The 18,271-nt window shown below is 36.0% G+C and overlaps 1 protein-coding gene across 5 annotated transcripts in view; it reads right to left on the bottom strand.

Moving 5' to 3' along the window:
• The window catches only part of NECTIN3 (nectin cell adhesion molecule 3), a 126,890-nt gene that overhangs the window by 89,121 nt on the left and 19,498 nt on the right, over positions 1-18,271 (bottom strand). For all 5 annotated transcript variants that reach the window (XM_053935081.1, XM_053935082.1, XM_053935085.1 and 2 more), the window contains exons 2-5: positions 13,522-13,860; positions 6,628-6,924; positions 4,782-4,899; positions 2,620-2,771 (exon numbers count right to left, since the gene is read on the bottom strand). In XM_053935081.1, the coding sequence (XP_053791056.1) occupies positions 2,620-2,771; positions 4,782-4,899; positions 6,628-6,924; positions 13,522-13,860 (906 nt within the window). The remainder of the gene's footprint in view (positions 1-2,619; positions 2,772-4,781; positions 4,900-6,627; positions 6,925-13,521; positions 13,861-18,271) is intronic.

The raw sequence follows: 18,271 nt of genomic DNA, 5'->3' as shown, positions 1-18,271 counted from the left end.
TACAACACATTTCAACTTAATAGGTTTTTTTCGTAGCAGTTAAAAAGCTTAACAACTCTGAGCACGGTGACTGTTCAGAAACATTAACTTCATAAATCTTTTCTGACAGCTTCATAATTAAAATTTGAAAGACGGTGTGATCATACAGCTTTGTCTGTTAACTTCCAAGTTTCAGTTCACATTTTATGCCAAGTTTTATACAGTGGCTAAGAGCAAAGACAGAAAAATAAGCCAATTTATTATTTCAGCTTATTGCTCTACAGTACATCACTGCCCTGTTTACCATTACCTGGTGAGTTAAGTCAAATATTACAGGTGGTAAGTAGATTGATTATTAGTCACTTGCCCATCCTGTATCATTTAAGGGCATTTCAGTTATTTAAAGAATCAATCACTCTGAAATGTTATTCTTAAGAGTTAGAATATTTAGTATTGTTTCTGAAAACAATACAGGTGTTACACTAATAATTGCTTCACCTCTCCTGTTTTTATCAAGTCTCCCATATACAAAAAGTTTATACACAGTGCTTTTAATCATTTTGTCAGCATGATCAACATAACATTTAAAGACTGAAATTTACTGTCAGCTAAAACCTTTATTGTTACTGGTGCACCTAACTGGTAGAACCATGACCCTCTATGATTCTGCACTAAGTGAGGCTCAGTTTTGTTACTCCCTGAAAACAGCAAAGGTTTGCTAATTGCAGTTAAATTGCTACAGTACAACCATGTTGCTGAGAACAGCTGAAAAGCAGCACACATATAAACAGTGTCCATCAGTTCACAGCAAAGGCCAACTGCTGCAGCTTAACTATCGCTGCATTGAGCTGGTTTAAACTCTGTAACATTTGCATTAGGCTAGAACATAAACCATCACCACTGCCCAACTAGCCTGTTCTTCAAAAACTTGATTAGTTTTAGGAAATATTATCTATGATTTCCTGGTTGGCCTGTTTTAGTCTGTAAGTTGAAAATGTAATTTGAATGACAGCCTTTAATTTTCATGCATGACAGTCATGGTAAAAAGCATGAGGTCTATTTACTGCACATAACATTTATAGATCTGACAACTTGAATAATAGTGGACTTGAAAAAATTTCCCCGCACTCCTTAGAGTTAGAATAGGACTGAGAACAGAGCTAGAAACAGCATTGTTATTTTCTGAGCAAGCGTATTTGAAAATTATATTCTAGTCAAATGTTTCATCCTATTTAATGTTGGTTTTCTAATTTTTTTAATTGATATTTCTTACAATGTGCCAGTTTTGGTAATTATTTTGACACTGCTATGCAGCCATGAAGTCTTCTCCATAGAAGCAGCCTTAGAATCAAAACATCCAAAAGTTACTCTCACAGAAATAACTTTCATAACAATTGGCAGCACTTGAAGTCTTTTAAATTATATAAAATTCTAACTATTAAGTTATTTACAAGTAATTCAACTGTCTCAAACTATTTATAAGTTTCCAGTTAACTAGCTCATTGACTAGACAGTTAATTAGGACTTACTAGCTTTCCACAGTGTAGTTATATCACTGACTCCAACATTATCATTCATTCTAAAGATGCAGAAAACTGTCAAAAGTGAATTGACTGATGTGGTTTCAAACATCTTGTACTTAAAGTTTTAGTCTCAAATTATCATTCTCATTTTAACTCTTAAGTGTTCATATGGAGTTTTAACAAAGAAGTTACCTATGTTTGTATCCACTATCTCTGTATTCTCTAACAGGCCAACATGTGGTTTGACACTTAATTTCCTTAATGAAATAACTAATGCCAAGAACTTACTGAAAAGCAGCAACACAATACAACAGAATGAAGTTTTAATTTTCATGTCTAGTATCTTCCTTAAAAACACCTATAATACTAGCATTTATTGATCAAGCTAATTTACTTAATCCCTTATGGAAATCCAAACAGCTTTTCCACACTTGTATAGAAGTATTCACGCTTACTGTAAGTCATAGTGCTCGTTCACAAAAAAAGGTGTCACAGCAAAACATTAATTACATTGTGTTAATGATACAAGGATGTGTGTTCTAACAGCAGTAGTGCTACACAGACACAGAAATTCACTGTATGGTACTAAGTAGATCAGCAAGAATTCTGCATGAGGTATTTAATTTGATGATTACTGGGTATCTGCACCCCAAGAAAATGACACAAGTAACTGGTGTAAAACGCACACATTCAGAACATAACCCTAACTTCCTTAAAGTTGCTCTATCTTTAGCTTTTCTAAATGTAGTTGTTCTCCTTCCACTAACATCTGTTTTCTCAATTTATTACAGACAAGGTACTGTTATTGTAGTCAATATGTCTTGTCAAACACAGGTTAATACTGCAAAAAAACATTAGTTTAACTAACAAGAGAAAAGAATCATCTCAGAAGCACCTTAACCATAAGAATTTCCACTATATGTTGCTATTTAAGAGTCAGTTTAATCCCAAATTGTGCTGTACCTTTTAAATCCACACTTTTAACGGCTTTTCACAGAAAAAGCATGTATTTTTCATATATTTCATGCAACAACTGGCTCTTTAGTTTGCTAATTCAATCACTGACAAAAAAATGTTCCAAGTTAACATACCGTCTTTGCTAAGAAGTAAGACTTACCTAATATATAGATAGTCTTCTGATCACTTTTCTGACCAAGGGCATTCGTCACCTTACAGATATAAGTCCCAGTGTAGTTATAAGTCAAAGGGCTGCTGAACTGCAGAGTATTGTTAACAGCCAACAATCCTTCAGGCCATTGTCCATCCAACCTAAAAGAACAGTTATATTCCAAATGTATATATTTAAACCACTAGTTTAAACAGAAGTAGTTTAAAATAATATTGCCAAAAATCGATAGAATTATTTTTTCACTGTGCTCTGACACTTCTAGTGGGCTTTCCTTCAATATTTTCAGTGTACACTGAAGATTTACTTAGTATTTAATTTCTGGGCCAAATCCTTTAAATGCCAGATCTGCTGGAACTAGCAAGTTGTCTAAAATCATTACTACACACTACTACAGCTAAGAAAACAGCATCTCAAAAGAACTTGGAGGAACAAGACAACCCAAGCTCTGAAAACTAACAGTCTAACTAAGAAGCACTTTTGCTGTCAGGATTAGCTGCCTTTTCATTTGCATCCAGTAAATATTTTTGTCCATACATGCTTAATTTAGAGGACACTTTGAGTAGGACTTCTGAGCAAGAATTCAAGCTGTTTCTCCTCTCCTGAGATGCCTTTTCTTATCTCCCATCACTTTTCTGTCTAAATTACAGCACCGAAATGCAATGTGGTACTTGGTGATACAGTTGGGGAAACAACTGGTTAAAAAAATTAATTTTTTAATCAACTGACTTTTCTAAGTCTATCATTTCCCTGTACAATTCTGCCTGAGACTGCAGTAACAACTGTGTAAACAGCTGTTAAAAAGAGAGAAAGGGGAAAGGGCAAAGGCCCTGGAACTATTCTAACAGAGTTGCCAACCACCCATTAAAGAACTGTGTAATTCCATGCCATTGAAGCCCATTTTGATTTATCTAAGTACCTATTAACAGCCAAGCAAGCCTAAATCAATATTCAAACTAGATCACTAGATGACAGTATCTTGAAGGCATTTAGCAAGCATGATTTTTTAGAGTAGTATTGAACAAAAAGGCACCCATCACTTTAAAACAGGTACTCAAAGGAAAAGATACAAACATTTCATAGTTAACACTAAATGCAATCTATAAAAATTGTGGTTCAAGACAACATTCCTAGTCCTTTGCTGTGATTATTGCCCAGAATTGCTCCAGCCACATAAAGCTGATAAAAGTCATCAGGCACATACTTCATAATTCTTAGTACCCAGAAGCATTTATATCAAGAAACATTAAAAAACAGTCAATTGGTTTGAAAGTTCTATCCTCATAAAATTCTCATACATGCAACATTTACAAATATTACTAACCATGAAAATATCACTATCCCAGTAAATACAATGCCATCGAGGATTCCAAGAGATAAAATTGGTTGCTAAGGTAGTTCTACAACCTATTGTAATCTGATGCCAGTCAAACAGCACCCAGTTCAACACAGTACTTATTTTTCCAAGCTCAAGCTACCCTTTTTTTACATGGATTTCCCTTCCATTTTAAGTTTAGGAAATCTAACAGTGATCTCTGAAGCTTGAATGGCTTTAAATGTATTTAAATAGGTTTATTTCTTCTAGAATTGTGAACATTGGTAGTATTGATTAGTTCTTACGTATGTTTCAAATTCAAATGAGAGAACTGAGAACCTAGTGTATCTGAAGAAGCAAGTATACTGCTGTTAGGGGCTTTTTTTTAAACACAGGAATTTTTATGTGCTGAAATTTCTCATCATGGTGATTTTGAGCTAATCCTGGGATGGGAGTCCACAGATTTATGAAATGTGGATGATATGTAAGCTTTTAAATGTTTCATTAGAGGCATATGTAAATAATAGTTGGATCCTTATTAGAGTTATTGGTCTTTGCTCTATATGCTGCAACACACAGAGCTCAGTCCACCTTGAGTAACTAAAGAGACTTTACCCTGAGAGTAACGACAAACTGTTTAGGCAGATAAATTTACAAGATATCCACTCACCTGTATTCATACAAACACACATCTTGTATTCTCCTTTTAAAAAGCTAGATAAAACCAATATGACCAATACAAGTCATATACTCTTTTTTTTCAAAACATGCATTTACTGCAAGCAAAGTGATTATACCACTTGAATCATGTGGCAAGTCCCTTTACATAAATATTTACCTGGTCCACATAAATTCCATAGGTAATGGATTTGCATCAGCATTACATTTGAGCTGAACATTTCCTCTTCCAATGAACCAGTTTCCATCATAGCCAGTTACTGAAACTTCTGGGGAATCTGACAAAAAAAGATGAACAACCTATGAACAATCACAATTTTTACATTAAAAGTGAATCACTTTTAAGATCGATAGAACAGAAAGGTATTTTTTTCCTGGGTTGTATTTTTTTTTGGTGTGTTTTAGTTGTTGGTTGCCTTTTTGTTTTTAATTTAAAGACCACCACCAAAATATACAGAGAACATACTGATACAGTTCCAAACTACAACGTTAATATGCAACAGTGAACAAATTGTTTTCATTGGTGCAACTTTCCCAGTGTTTTCAGCAACCACACAGCACCCTGAGGAAGTTAGAGGACTTAAGAAAAAAATAATCAGTTTCATGTTTTTGGGAAGTGAGGAATGGTAGCTTAGAACTACTTCTCATTAAAAAGATACAGCAAAGGATCAGAAACAACCTTGGGAGAAACCAGGTAATTAAGAAATCACCAAGAAGTTCACAGATGCCAACTATAAAGATTAAATTATCCATTGGCACCAAAATGAACAATTATGTTATGGCTCTAAAAAGCCAGAAGATTATTTCAAAGAGGCCTTGGAAAAGTATTTCAAACCCAAGGAACAGACAAACCAGTATGGTTTGGGATAAGCTCTGGAGCTGAGATGGAGAAGCAGTTGCAAAAGTTACTAAGTGTCAGGGAAGACTGAAGAGCACACACTGCTTCTCACTTACTGCTGTGTACCTTACAATACAACCTTGTTAGAAATCCTGAATCATGCATTAAGACAAATCTCAGATGAAAATATTAAGACCAACTTCCACCCTCACTTCATTTTCAATAGGAAACAATTATTTTATTCAGTGTTTGAGACAATACAAATCCTCTTCAGTTTTATTTCTATATCAATGGCCCTACAATCTAGAACTTTGTTTCAAGATCAAATAAGATAAAGCAGTATTAATCACTACTTTATGCCAAAATAAGTGATTCTTTACCAAACAGAACAAAACCAAGCCAAAATCAAAACAGCCAAGTCTGCTTTTTCCAGCCACTACATTTGTTCTACTTGAATTGACAGACTTCTGTGATTTAGGAGCTTTAAAGCAGCACACAGACAAGACAGGACACCAAAGGAACAACATGAAAATAGTTGGTTTTGTTCATATATGTACTGTCTAACAAAGAGGGACCACAAGCTTAAAGCTTATTTATCTTAACTGGTTTTAATTAAGCAACATTGTAAATCACCTTGATTTGTATTTGATATGCTTTTAAAAGCCATACATTATTTAAAGAAGCCTGGGGCAGGTTTGAATTATATGAGCAATCTGAAGCTGAATAACAAACACTAGGCATGTATGTATTATGTTCTTGTTTTCTTGCGCTAGTTGACAAAGCTTGGTGAACAATCTAAAAATAACTTACTGACCACCACAAGACCTATTTTCAACTTAGCATCTCATACGTGAATCTTCATTAGTATTCTTTTTAATACTGCTGAAATTGTAAGACACTATAAACAGCTTATGGATCAATCCTCATGTTTACCCATGATTCAATATCCAAAACAGTAGAAATATATTCTAGCTTCATGACTTTATTTTCAATACAGAGACCCTAGGCTTTTACTCCTGGCTGGCCTGCCTCTTATCACAGCTTTTCTATACAGTTTCCATTTTGCTGAAGTACAAAGTGCTCATCTCCTTCCTGTGGAAGGTGTACACTAATTAAGGGGGAAGTTGCAAGATACATACCAGGAGTAATTACCTCACAGAATACTTACACTGTATGTCCAACACATAAGGGTATCGCATCTCTTTTTCAAAGGCAGGGTGCCTCACCACGCAAGTTATGCGTCTTCCTCTTGCAAATCGTGTAGGGACAATCACATAGTGGCTTACAACTGTCACAGTTTCATTTGGAAACAAAGTAGAAGTGGATTCCATTTCACCAAGGCCTCCTTCCCAGTCAATTTGCGCAGCAGGTTTTCCAGTGGCTGCTGTGCAAGTGGCTGCTACTGTCCTATTTGCACCATCTATTAGAGTGTTTGGTCCTTTCGTTAAGCTCACAACAGGTTCAACTAAGGAGGGGGAAAAAAGGAGATTTAAACAAGAACTCCACTTCTTTGAAAGCGTCACTGCTTAAAAGTGAAACAAGATCTAATCCATTTGCAAACGCTCATGTTAATCAGACATCCTAGAAGAGCACGCATATCTCAAGAGATGACAGCTCTACAAGGCTTTGGCCTGCTGACACTGCCCCCCTTTGTCTGCCCATTCAAGTTCAGTGTTATTCATTCACTACATTTAATTCACTAACAGGGAATTCCAGAGTGGTTAGGCCCAAAACACCAATTGCAGCGTGCCAGTTGCAGTGTCTGACAACAGTAAACTTAAGGTATTAGGTTGAAACGACACTGCAGGTATTTTTTTCAAAAAGCTTAGATTCTGTTGCATTTTCAATCATTCAAGAATTAATCTATACTATCAGTATAGAATGAAATCTACTTCAGTGTTCTAACACCCAACATTAAGAGTTTAAGCTTTTCTTGATCACTATTATAGAAATGACTTCCATGCTGCATCTTTATTATATATACACACCACACACTGAACAAAGGGTCTTATAAGTACACAGAAATACACAATTGTATATAAAATTTATCTAAGTTTTCAATATACAAAGCAATATATATATAAATAAAATTTCAATAACAAAATAAAATTCATTATTTTATATAGAAGTAAAATTTTGCCTATATATATTTTGCCTATATGGAGCTCAATACTAAGTCTAAAACTAAAGAAATCTGCATGTGGAAGGATGTGACCTCCTTGTAAAGCCACTGCTCACCCTAAAATTTTAAAAACTTGGGGAACATACTTCTTTCTAAAAGGAAGTTGAGCTCCTCATGGACAAGTCTACTGGTGAGGGCCACAGAGTAAATAGCTTCCAAAAAATTTCTTTCTGGTTTAGCAAATCTGTTTTGGCCCTGTACAAGCCACCCACCAGCTGCAGCCCAAGTCAGAAAAACTACCTGGTGCTTCAGATACAAACTGTGGCTGGTCTGTTTTCGAATGGCCCATTTGTGTCACCAATTCTGTAAGGGACACATTTGCAATAGTGCACCAGCCTGTTCCACAATCCTGGTCTTTTGCTCAAATCTGGCCACTGGAGTCCTCTGAAGGCAGATCATTGCTACTCACCATAATGCTTCAGAATCCACCTCAGTGGATCAGCCCTCACTAATCACAAAGCAGAGCCAAGTCTAGCAAATTCTGTGCCTTTCAGTATCAGAAGGAGAAAAGTTAGCTCATGGAGATTTTTAGTAACCCTACCGAAAATAAGCCAATAGCAGGTTTTTTCTGCCAAGTTGCACACTCACTCTTCTAGATCTGAAGCATTTCTAATACAGGTTCTTTCAAAATCTGATTCCCTGCTCTGCAACAGTTAGAGCTTTGTGCAGTAAGCTTGGATATCTGAACTGATGTACATATGAGGCATTGTTCCATCTGCAAAAAAAGCCTTTAAAACCTCATATGGAGAACTTGACATTACACAGCTTTGTTATTTGACCTACAATTTTGTTTTCCTGATTTAACATGAACACTAGTGCCCTGTTCTCCCCAAATCACTGGTAGAGACTTCTTCAATAGTGTCTGTAGTATTACTAAAATGCAGAAGTAAACACCCAAATTTATATTTAGAATCTTACATGCATGAAAATTCTAATTTTTGCTGTATTCCTCCTCTCCCAAGATCTCCATAACAGTAAAATAAATTAAATTAGCAGCTATCATTAGCATTTCATGCCAAAACTGTAGACTCCAATAATTTTAGCTGGAAATAAAAGTTTGATATGTTCTATTCTTTTGATTTTTCTTTAAAAAAAAAAAAGTATGCAACGGCGTAATTTTTCCTTCACCTCTTTGGTGAAGGGATACATAAGTAAACAAGAACTCTAAGTTGCAGAGATGTCCAGACCCAAAGCAGACTACTTAGTACTGTACTTTTAGAAAAAGTCTTCAAGTAACTAGAAAGCACGATAGACTAATTTTAAAAACCTACTTTCTCAAATGATACCAGAGATTTGTCAGTTTGAGTTCACTGTGTAATATTTGGTTTTACACTTGTCAACTAGACACAAAGGTGAACTATTCAAAACTACTCAACATCACAAAATATACTTATTCCCAGTCCTACATGTTTCCATGCTTTATGTTTTTTTATTCATCAGAGATGTTTAGGCTTCTACTGTCACATCTTCCACAAATTGTGATTCTTGTACTACATACCAACTGCAAGAAAACTAAACAGCCACATACTGAAAAATAGAAAGCGACTGCTGTTAGGATACTTATTTCTATAGTTTATCATTCAGGACTACTCTGTCTCAGCAACTGAAACAAAACAAGCAGAAGCCCAGATACTTACTCTATGGCCTTTCTAGATGTTTCAGTCATGGATTAAGAAGTATCTGGTGAATGAATCCTTAATTACAAGGGGTCATCAGCATCTTATCTCTTACAGCGCAAAATAGTGCAAAACCATTTTCAATTTGGAAAAGAGACTAAATTGAAAGCAATGTGCTTTGGAATATTTTTTTTGGTGGTAGTTTTTTGTTTTTTCTGAAAGTGTAATTTCTATACACAGTCTTCTTATCCCAGGAGCATTCAGTGCGCCACATGAATGTGCTTTTCACTGACTTTCTCTGCCCACAGTGGTGGTGGAGGACACAAGAGGCAGCTGGGAGAACATTAGAGAAGCTGCTACACCCACTCAGTAGAAACGCTGTGCTCTATTCAGGACAAATGAAAGAGATGGTGAGGACAATGCTTTGTGTGGAAAAGGAAGCTACCAACCCTCTAAGATCCAAAAGCAAGACCTACTTCTGCAGTGTGTAAGTTCCATCTCAAGCAACATTATGGCGTGAATTATACTTGAATATTAAAGACAGGATGGCTGAAGCATGGAAAAGAGATGTGCAGTTGTTCAAAAGGTCTTAACTAGTTTGCCCATCTGAGCTTGCCCTTTTACTGACTCATGACCACCACCTAATTTAACCCAGCTTATTCTACCTTCACCTTACATTCAACATGGACATATCAGAAATCTCTCACTGCTCTGGTCCTTATACTTTTTTACAGAAAAAGAACATAATATAGCACCCAGTCATGAGCCTTAAATCCTACTGCATTAACTTTTGAGGCCAAAAAGCTGCTTCTTGGTTTTCCTGTACTTCATATGCCTTCTCAATTGCTTCTGTTAGTTTTTAAAACTATTTTTCAGTGCGCACTGGGCACAGGAGGTCTGGATGATGTTGGCATGATTACAACACAAAGAGGATTATCTCCTCCTAACATTAAATTCACTAATTCCTTGACATGGGTATGACACTGGGAATTGTCATCTCCATCACAACTGACATGTACTTTATTCACTTCTTTCCAAAACAGTATTTAAAGTTTTTATTTTCTCTCACCTCAAAACCAGAAGCTTTATCTTTTTGTGTACTTTATCCTGATTGCTAATTAATACTTAATAATTAACTTAGTAAGGTTTTCTTGTTTTAGTAGTTGCGGGGGGAGGGGCGGTTTGCTTGTTTAAGGCCAGTCAGTTCACTAATTTGCCATCTATTTGATATTTTTTCTTGGCCCAGAGTATTCCGTAGTATCCAATATCTATACTGCTTGACATACATAATCTTTTAATTCCTAATTGGAAGACTTTCTGCATTAGAGTGTCTGGGATCTAATTCATGGTGACAGACCTATGCCTTTGATGCTCCTCGTACAACTCATTCCTCACTTCTGGCATTGGTAAGAGCTAGGCTGCAGAAGAACAAGACCTACGTTATCAATACTCATGATGAGAAATCCAACTTAACAAGACAGATTTAAATCAAACCAAGTATTTAAAACAGTCATGGGCAGCACTCAAGTTAGTAACCTAAAAATTATGTCAGCTCTGCAAGCTACTCAGCAACAAGCCCTTTCTTCTGCCCAGAGATACCAGTTTACCTCATTTGGTCAGCATCTTGGGAAAACCAACAGCTTGACAGAAAAATTATTTGCCATTTTTCGCACAAGTTTAACAAGGTAAGTTTGACAAACCAAAGTTTCAGGAAAGTTCAATATATCTGTTTGACCCTAAAAGCATTTTTGTATTTCCACTGTCTTAAACTCATCTTTTACAGTGCATTTCCCTAAGACAACATGAAGCACTAAACAAAGCAAACTGGGAGTGGGCAAAGTCACCAAACATGGCTCATCTGTTAAACTTGGGGCGCATAAGAGAGGTTTTAAATATGGTCTTAAGTAACCAGTGCACTGTGGCAAACCAAAGGGCATTTTATCTTGCAGTTATTTCTTTCTTCCATTTCTCTTCAATGTCTCCACTTAACAGTGTACAAGCATCTAGTACATGACTAAGTATGTCCACTACACAGGGGAAGGAAACTAATTCTCTGCTAAATAAGAACAGACAGGGACTAGGAAAAAAGGCAATCCTGTTTCAACTGGAAACAGCCTCAGCCTTAGGACAGGAACTTTTTCCTTATGTAAGGGAGAGTTTTTTAGATCAGTGGAAGAATACAGTCAATGTATCATTGAAGATGATTTTAAGTTGCATCAAGATTTAAATTACAGCAATTGCATGCCTTAAGATTCTGACGAGCTTGGAATTGCTGAACTCAGGCCAGCAAAGTTCACAAGTTATTCATTTACAAGCATATTCTGAAAATCATTACTTCCCCAGTATTTTGACTGTTTAAGCCTACAAGTCAGTGTAGCAAGAAGTTTCTAAAAGGACAGAAAAGACACAGCTAAGATAAAAGAACTTAAGTCCAACAGGGGGTTGGCGACCTAGTGATACACGAAAGCGAAGCTTCTGATAACTAGAATGGTAAAGCATCTTTGCAAATAACAGCTGGGTTTTGCTATTTAGAGAGTCCTGAGAGACTTACAGCAATTGGCAACCATCTACATCAATGATGAAAAAAGCTATGATCAGAACCATTGTATGCTTGACTAATACTTCTTTGCCTATTTCAAGTGCAACTTTTCATAAGGTATATCTAATGAAGTAAGTTGTGGTCTTTCCACTTTTCCAAATGTAGAATAATAAGCACATGAGACATACATGTGCTTTCTAAGTTCCTCCAGAAACCTGATATTATGAGTGAAAAAAGGACACAATAACTAATGTATTGTAATGTTAATGTGTGTACCTGCAAAAAACCCGATCTTAGAGAAACTGACTAGAAAAGGTGAGGGGAGGTAGTAAGAAATTCCCACTGCTTATTGGTAAAGCACAATAGCTGAAACCTGAAGTCAAGAGACTGCTACAATAACTGCACACAAAGCAATTTACAGTACAGATGGAAGTCAGGTGAAAAAGAGAACTGTAAGACCACATGCTATGTGCATCACACAGAATTTTGGTAAAGTTACCGGTTTCAAATTGGATTAAGCCAGTTGCTTTGATGCACTTATTTTGCCCCACCTTGTGGTGAAAACCAGTTTACATACTGTGCTATAGCCATCTGATTAATCCCATTGAATATTCTACTACTATGAAAAGCTGGTATCAAAGACCAAGAGATAATCCTAAAAAAACACATCAGCTTACAGAAATAGTCATTGATGACCACCTCAGCTACAGAAAATATCATTTTACTCCTAGCAAGAGATACAGACTAGTACAAGAGGAATACTATTGTAAGAAGAGGGCAACTTAATAACAGGCTTTCAAGTTGCAGGCTAATCATTTTACTTTACATTACAGTAACACCTGAGTTATTTGCACTTCAGCACCAATTCCTTATGACATCAATAATCAGCCTCAACAATAGGGACAAAATTAGTGTAAACAAACCCTCAAGTCTATAAAAGTTTCAAAATTATGACTATCCACAAACAGTCAAGAGCTTAAATTGGCTCTTCCCACAACTCCTAGCAGTCATCTAGATAGTTTTGCTTTACATTTACACTGTGCAAAGAACAGTTTGCATTACCAGACCCAAGCAGCTATATTAAATTATCATGTCAGCAGCACATTTATAAAATCATAGAATTGTGTTGGAAGGGACTTGTTGAAGGTCATCCAGTCCAATCCCCTTGCAATAAGCAGGGATGTCTTCAACTACAGCAGGCTGCTGCAGAGTCCCATCTGAATGTTTCCAGGCATGGGCATCGAGCCTCACTGGGAACTCTAACCTCATTACAGATGATGGACTATTTCACTGAGACAACCAGTTATCAACAAGGTTTAGAGACACCTGCTTCTTCTGAAGACCAGTGACTACCCAGTACTGAGGGAATTTAGCCAAGGCACTAGCTAAAGCCAAGTTCAGCAGCTTCCCAGCACATACACACAAGTCCCTGGTATCAGCATTGTCTGTCAAAGCTCTAAAACCCTGTACTAACACAAACTGAATGTTTGTTTTCAGTATAATGCCTAAATAGGAACTGGTTATTTCTTTTTAATAACTAGAGAGTCAAATAAGTTCTAAAGAAGCAAGACCCAAAAGAAGTCTCCTCTATGACATTAGTAAAAATTACAGTCCTCTAATGAAATACCAGCAAGCACATACTTTGCATTTTCTTTGGGTTAAATGGTAAAATTCAACTTATTAGTAATTTTGCAGAATTTTCGTTTCAAAAAGAAGCTGACTTACCTAATACAGTTACGGTTGTTGAAGACTGTGTATTTCCAAGTGGGAATGTAACTGCCTTGCAAACATATTCTCCTGCATCAGAAAAGCTTACATTTTTTAAGATGATTGTTGCATCAGTAAGTGAGTAGTTTTTAAATGCCACTCTTCCTTGGTATTCTCCTTGAACAGATATTCCATATTCAGGGTGATGAACAGCAATAGTCTCTGAACTTTTACCATATATCTTCTCCCAAGAAACTTGTGTTATTGTTTCGTTTACATCAATTATGCATTTCAGTGCAACCTTCTTCCCCCAAACTGCTGTCACATGTGGATCAACAACTGGTCCAGCTAAGGCACCTAAAAACAAAGCAATTGTTAGTTGCTACATAAGAAAGTTACATTGCTTGGTTTTCACAGTAAGCTTCTTCCATAATTAGCTTACCTTTTTAGAAGAGAATTCCTGCTTTTTTTTCTGATTAACTGATTCACAACAGTATGGAAATACTACAGAAACACATTTCAAGCAAAAACATCAAACCTAGGCACAGATGAATAATTTTTCAGAAAATACTACCACTAATACACAACTTCATATAAAAATGACCTGACAATTGTATAACTGGTCTAACAGTCCTTTGGGAATTTAACTAGATATGAACATTCAGTGAATTCAGATTTACCAAAAAAACAAGACATGGTACTTTTTATCAGTCTGATTACTAATATAGAGCATCAAGCAAAAACTTAAATTCAACTACTGCACTTATGTGTTTCTCCTTAAACAATCTTTATTAAGTCATATCTTTTATAAGTAGAAATAAGTGAAATTTCTAGCACTTAACAGACCAGTAAATACTTCAAAAGCAAAGCAACAATTAAAAAAAAAAAACAGAAAAGCCCCTATCAAAATCCTACAAACCACTCCACATTTACAGTGACAGTCACTCAAAGACATCAACTTGAACTTTCCTACCCTACGTCCTAATGAAGACCTTTACCATCATACAGATGCAATCTTTCTGCTCCAGTGTAGTGGGGTGTCTTCACACAAGATCTTGTCTCAGACAGTAAATATGCAAGAGTAGCCATAGTCAAGTGCTTGCTTAGGATTCAATGTATTTCTGTTTAATAGCTAAAATGTCTTCCACAGTAGCAACTACATTCTGAGCTCAGCATTTTACACCACCCTCCTTTAAAATAAGGAAATCCACTAGGTTCAAAGCAGTTCAATATACCACGGGTTCATAATTTCTTTTGCCAATAAGATGCTCCAGCAACTTCACTCATTAGTTCTCTCAGAGCAAACTAACCTGATAAAGAACCAAAGTCTTAGTCCACAATGTATTTCTTTTTCCTGTGCTCAGATTTTAACAGAGCTGTTCCAAATGCTCTGATTCTCTCTTCAGATACCAAGTCAGTACTCAAGCTGTTACTGAGGAAGTTCACCGATGAAGCAAAAGTCAAGTAAAAATTTTATTAGCCCCATTCTCATGCATTCTCAAGCATGAAGAAGTCATTTAACTTGAGACATGAGCTGCCTTTTCACTCACCAAGCTCAAACAACAGGCAAGCCATGTGTTCAGGAAAGAAGTCCTTAAAAGCCTTTATCTACATGTCCATTTCTAAAAGCTTTCCACTTCCCATTGATTGATTTTTCATTGTTCAAACCATTTCTGAGTCAATGAAGTCACCCAAAAAAGTGATTCAGCTATCGACTTTTTCAGTATAAAACTACTGACTAACATCAATACCTTAAGCTACACAAATAAGTCAAACTAAGCTAGAAATCTTGATTAATATTGATGATACCTCAATAGCAAAGTGGGGCTGGTAAGGGGACAAAAAGTAACAAAAGCAAAAAAAAAAAAAAACAAAAAAACAAAAAAACATTACATGTTTCAAATAGGGAATATCTGCCATGACAAGTAGTGCAAGAACATTCTGTCTATTCTCCTCATGCCTCTTATCTAACACATTATTGTGACAGACATTGGAAAGAGGGCAACTATTTGCAAACTGGCGTGCACAGAGTTCTGCCCAAACTTCATCTCCACTTGCCATTGCTTGACATCATCCACTTGACATTTAAACCATAAGGTGGAATGTTCCTTAAAAAGTATTTGACTATTGCTTTCTACCTTATAAATAAGGCTCACAAGTTGCATTTGCAAAATGTATTTCAGAATGTACAGGATATACATATTCTGTAATGCAATTTAAGCAAAATAAAACACACTTCCATTCAGGAATCAGCTTTTTGCAACAGTTAAATCTATTGAATCTTAACCTATATCAAACTTTATCATAGCGATTAGCTTTGTATAACCCCAAACAACTTAGTACAGAAAAAATCCACAAGTGAACTCACAAAAACTGCTCAGACTTCTGGGGAAGGTAACAAATTGAACTGAAAAAACATCCCAGTTACCTGAACACATGAGCTCTTTTGCTTCATTTTACCTTTTTTTTTTTGACAACTCTGCTCCCAGTAATTGGAGGCTTTAGCTACATGAAGATGACCATTGTACATTTAATCAACTATTTTCCCACCAAGGAATACTTCTAACAGCTCATTTCTGCCATGAGAACATTGTGTTCTCACATGAATTACAGGAATATTTTCAGAAGTCAAACTTTTTCATTGCTGCTATTTTCAAGATTTACAGACTGAACTGAGTAGGACCCATATACATTTAGACATAAACAGACTTGCAGCTATAGAATGTTGATCAGTGAGATCTTTTTCCTTCCCCTTCTCCAGCAAGGGAGGTAGAGCTAACATATCACAACTCCAAATTTTACATTTTTACATTTATCTCACCTACTGACACATGTTCAGACTCCAAAGACAAAAAAAAAAAAAAAAAAAAAAAAAAAAAAAAAAAAAAAAAAAATCAACTACACAAATCATTTAACTTACATACAGCTCATACAACAATATAGAGGCTCCAAAGTGTTTAAAGTGCTAGAAATAGCTTAAATCTGAAATGCCACATATTTAATTTGGAACAGTATGTCTTGTTTTAATCTCCATCCAATTATTATTTAACTAGCTGTAGCTGCAGAGCAATCAAGCTAATAGTTCAAACTAGCAAGCTAATTACTATGCAGATATTCAGGGCTCTCCAGTGCTCAGGATGGTTAAGATAAGTATTTCCTTTGACATAAAGACTTCCACTCAAGAGTCAGCATTCTGCTCACAGATTGTAGTTGAATAACAAGCTACATGTCTCCCCCAAAATAAGACATTTAGCCTCTAAAAACATTAGAGGCTTATAATGCACAAGGTTCTGAAGAACAAGACACTTCAAGACCACACTATTCAGGTCCTTAATTGATGAAAAGTACTGGAACATAGGACATACATTTACTGTTTTAATGAAGCCTGGCCCTCCTCCTCTTGAAATCTGACCACCTCTGCCTCATGTTCACAATATTGAAGCCTGTCATTCTCAAGAAAACTTTTGGATACACTTTGTATTTACTTAGTAATCAAGATGTTTTATAACTTCTCAAGGTAAACACAGCATCATGAGGTTTTCTTACATTTTGCTTGTATTTGCCCAAGTTTTTAGAAATCTGCCTTCCCTTTCCTTTTTGCTCCCTTGGAATACATAAAATTCTCCTGTACTGTTTCACATGCAGCTTGATGAGATTGCCATCTCAAGCACTTTAACATGATTCAATTTCAGCTAAGTCCCTATACACTAACTGATTTTTGAGCACAGTGATCTAATGCCATGCTTGGCAATAAAGTCAAGAATCTCACCTGAAACAGCAAGGCAGCATCTCTACTCATGTAACTTGACAGAATGTTTAAAGAGTAAACAAACCAAAAAGATCCCTAAGGCTCACTTGCAGCATTAAAAGCCATAGAACTAGGGGCTATCAAATACTGACCATGATAATCTTTTCAATATCAATTCTGAATTAAACTTCTACCACTAACTGAAAAAAAAGATACTGAGGAATTATATGACAACCTTCATAACACAACAAAGTATTAATGATATGGAATGACAGAATACTTTTCACATTTACAGGTTTGTTATTTGTTGCAATAAACAGCAGATTTAGATTTTCTATATGAAGCAGCCATGCGCAAGTCTAATTATGAAAGCAATACATTTTGTTAACCACTTAACAGCACACTTCTGGCAAGACAGTGTGTCCATACTGACCCTTTCTAGCCACTAATTTCCCACAACCTGCCAACTATTTCCACAAGACAAAGCCAAACTACAGAAGATAATAAAACTGATTTTTTTCCCCTCTATCAGCAAGTTATTCAGCTCATGGGTATACGTGGCCTTAGCACAAACTAGTGGCAGGGAACTCTTCTGAGTTCCAATCAAGAATGGAGCAAAACAACAAGAACATCCCATTTTGCTGACAGCAAGTTGCTATGTCAGTAGAACTTCCCATAGAACGCTCTTAAAGTCAGGCTAAGCATTATTGTTTGGCCAGTTTAATTTCAGCTGACATCAGAAAGCTTACTCTTGCAGTCCTCCTCCTCCTGCATCAGCAATCATCAGGTACCTAAAAGACCCCTACCTACAAAAATTCACTTGTTCTCTTCCTGATTTAACCTTCTGAATTAACTCAGTCAATCACAAGTGTCAATGCAACACAGGCAATGAGCACAGCTCCACCAATCTAGTAGCATTTTCAGATATGTTTAACTGGAAAAACAAATCACTTTAAGACACTGCAGAAAACAAGCTGAAACCTCAACTTGAGGCTTTATAAAAATATATGCCTAAATGAC

The sequence above is a fragment of the Vidua chalybeata genome, chromosome 2 (genome assembly GCF_026979565.1).
Source record: "Vidua chalybeata isolate OUT-0048 chromosome 2, bVidCha1 merged haplotype, whole genome shotgun sequence".
NCBI lineage: Eukaryota > Metazoa > Chordata > Aves > Passeriformes > Viduidae > Vidua > Vidua chalybeata.
This window is presented reverse-complemented; position numbering and strand designations above follow the sequence as displayed.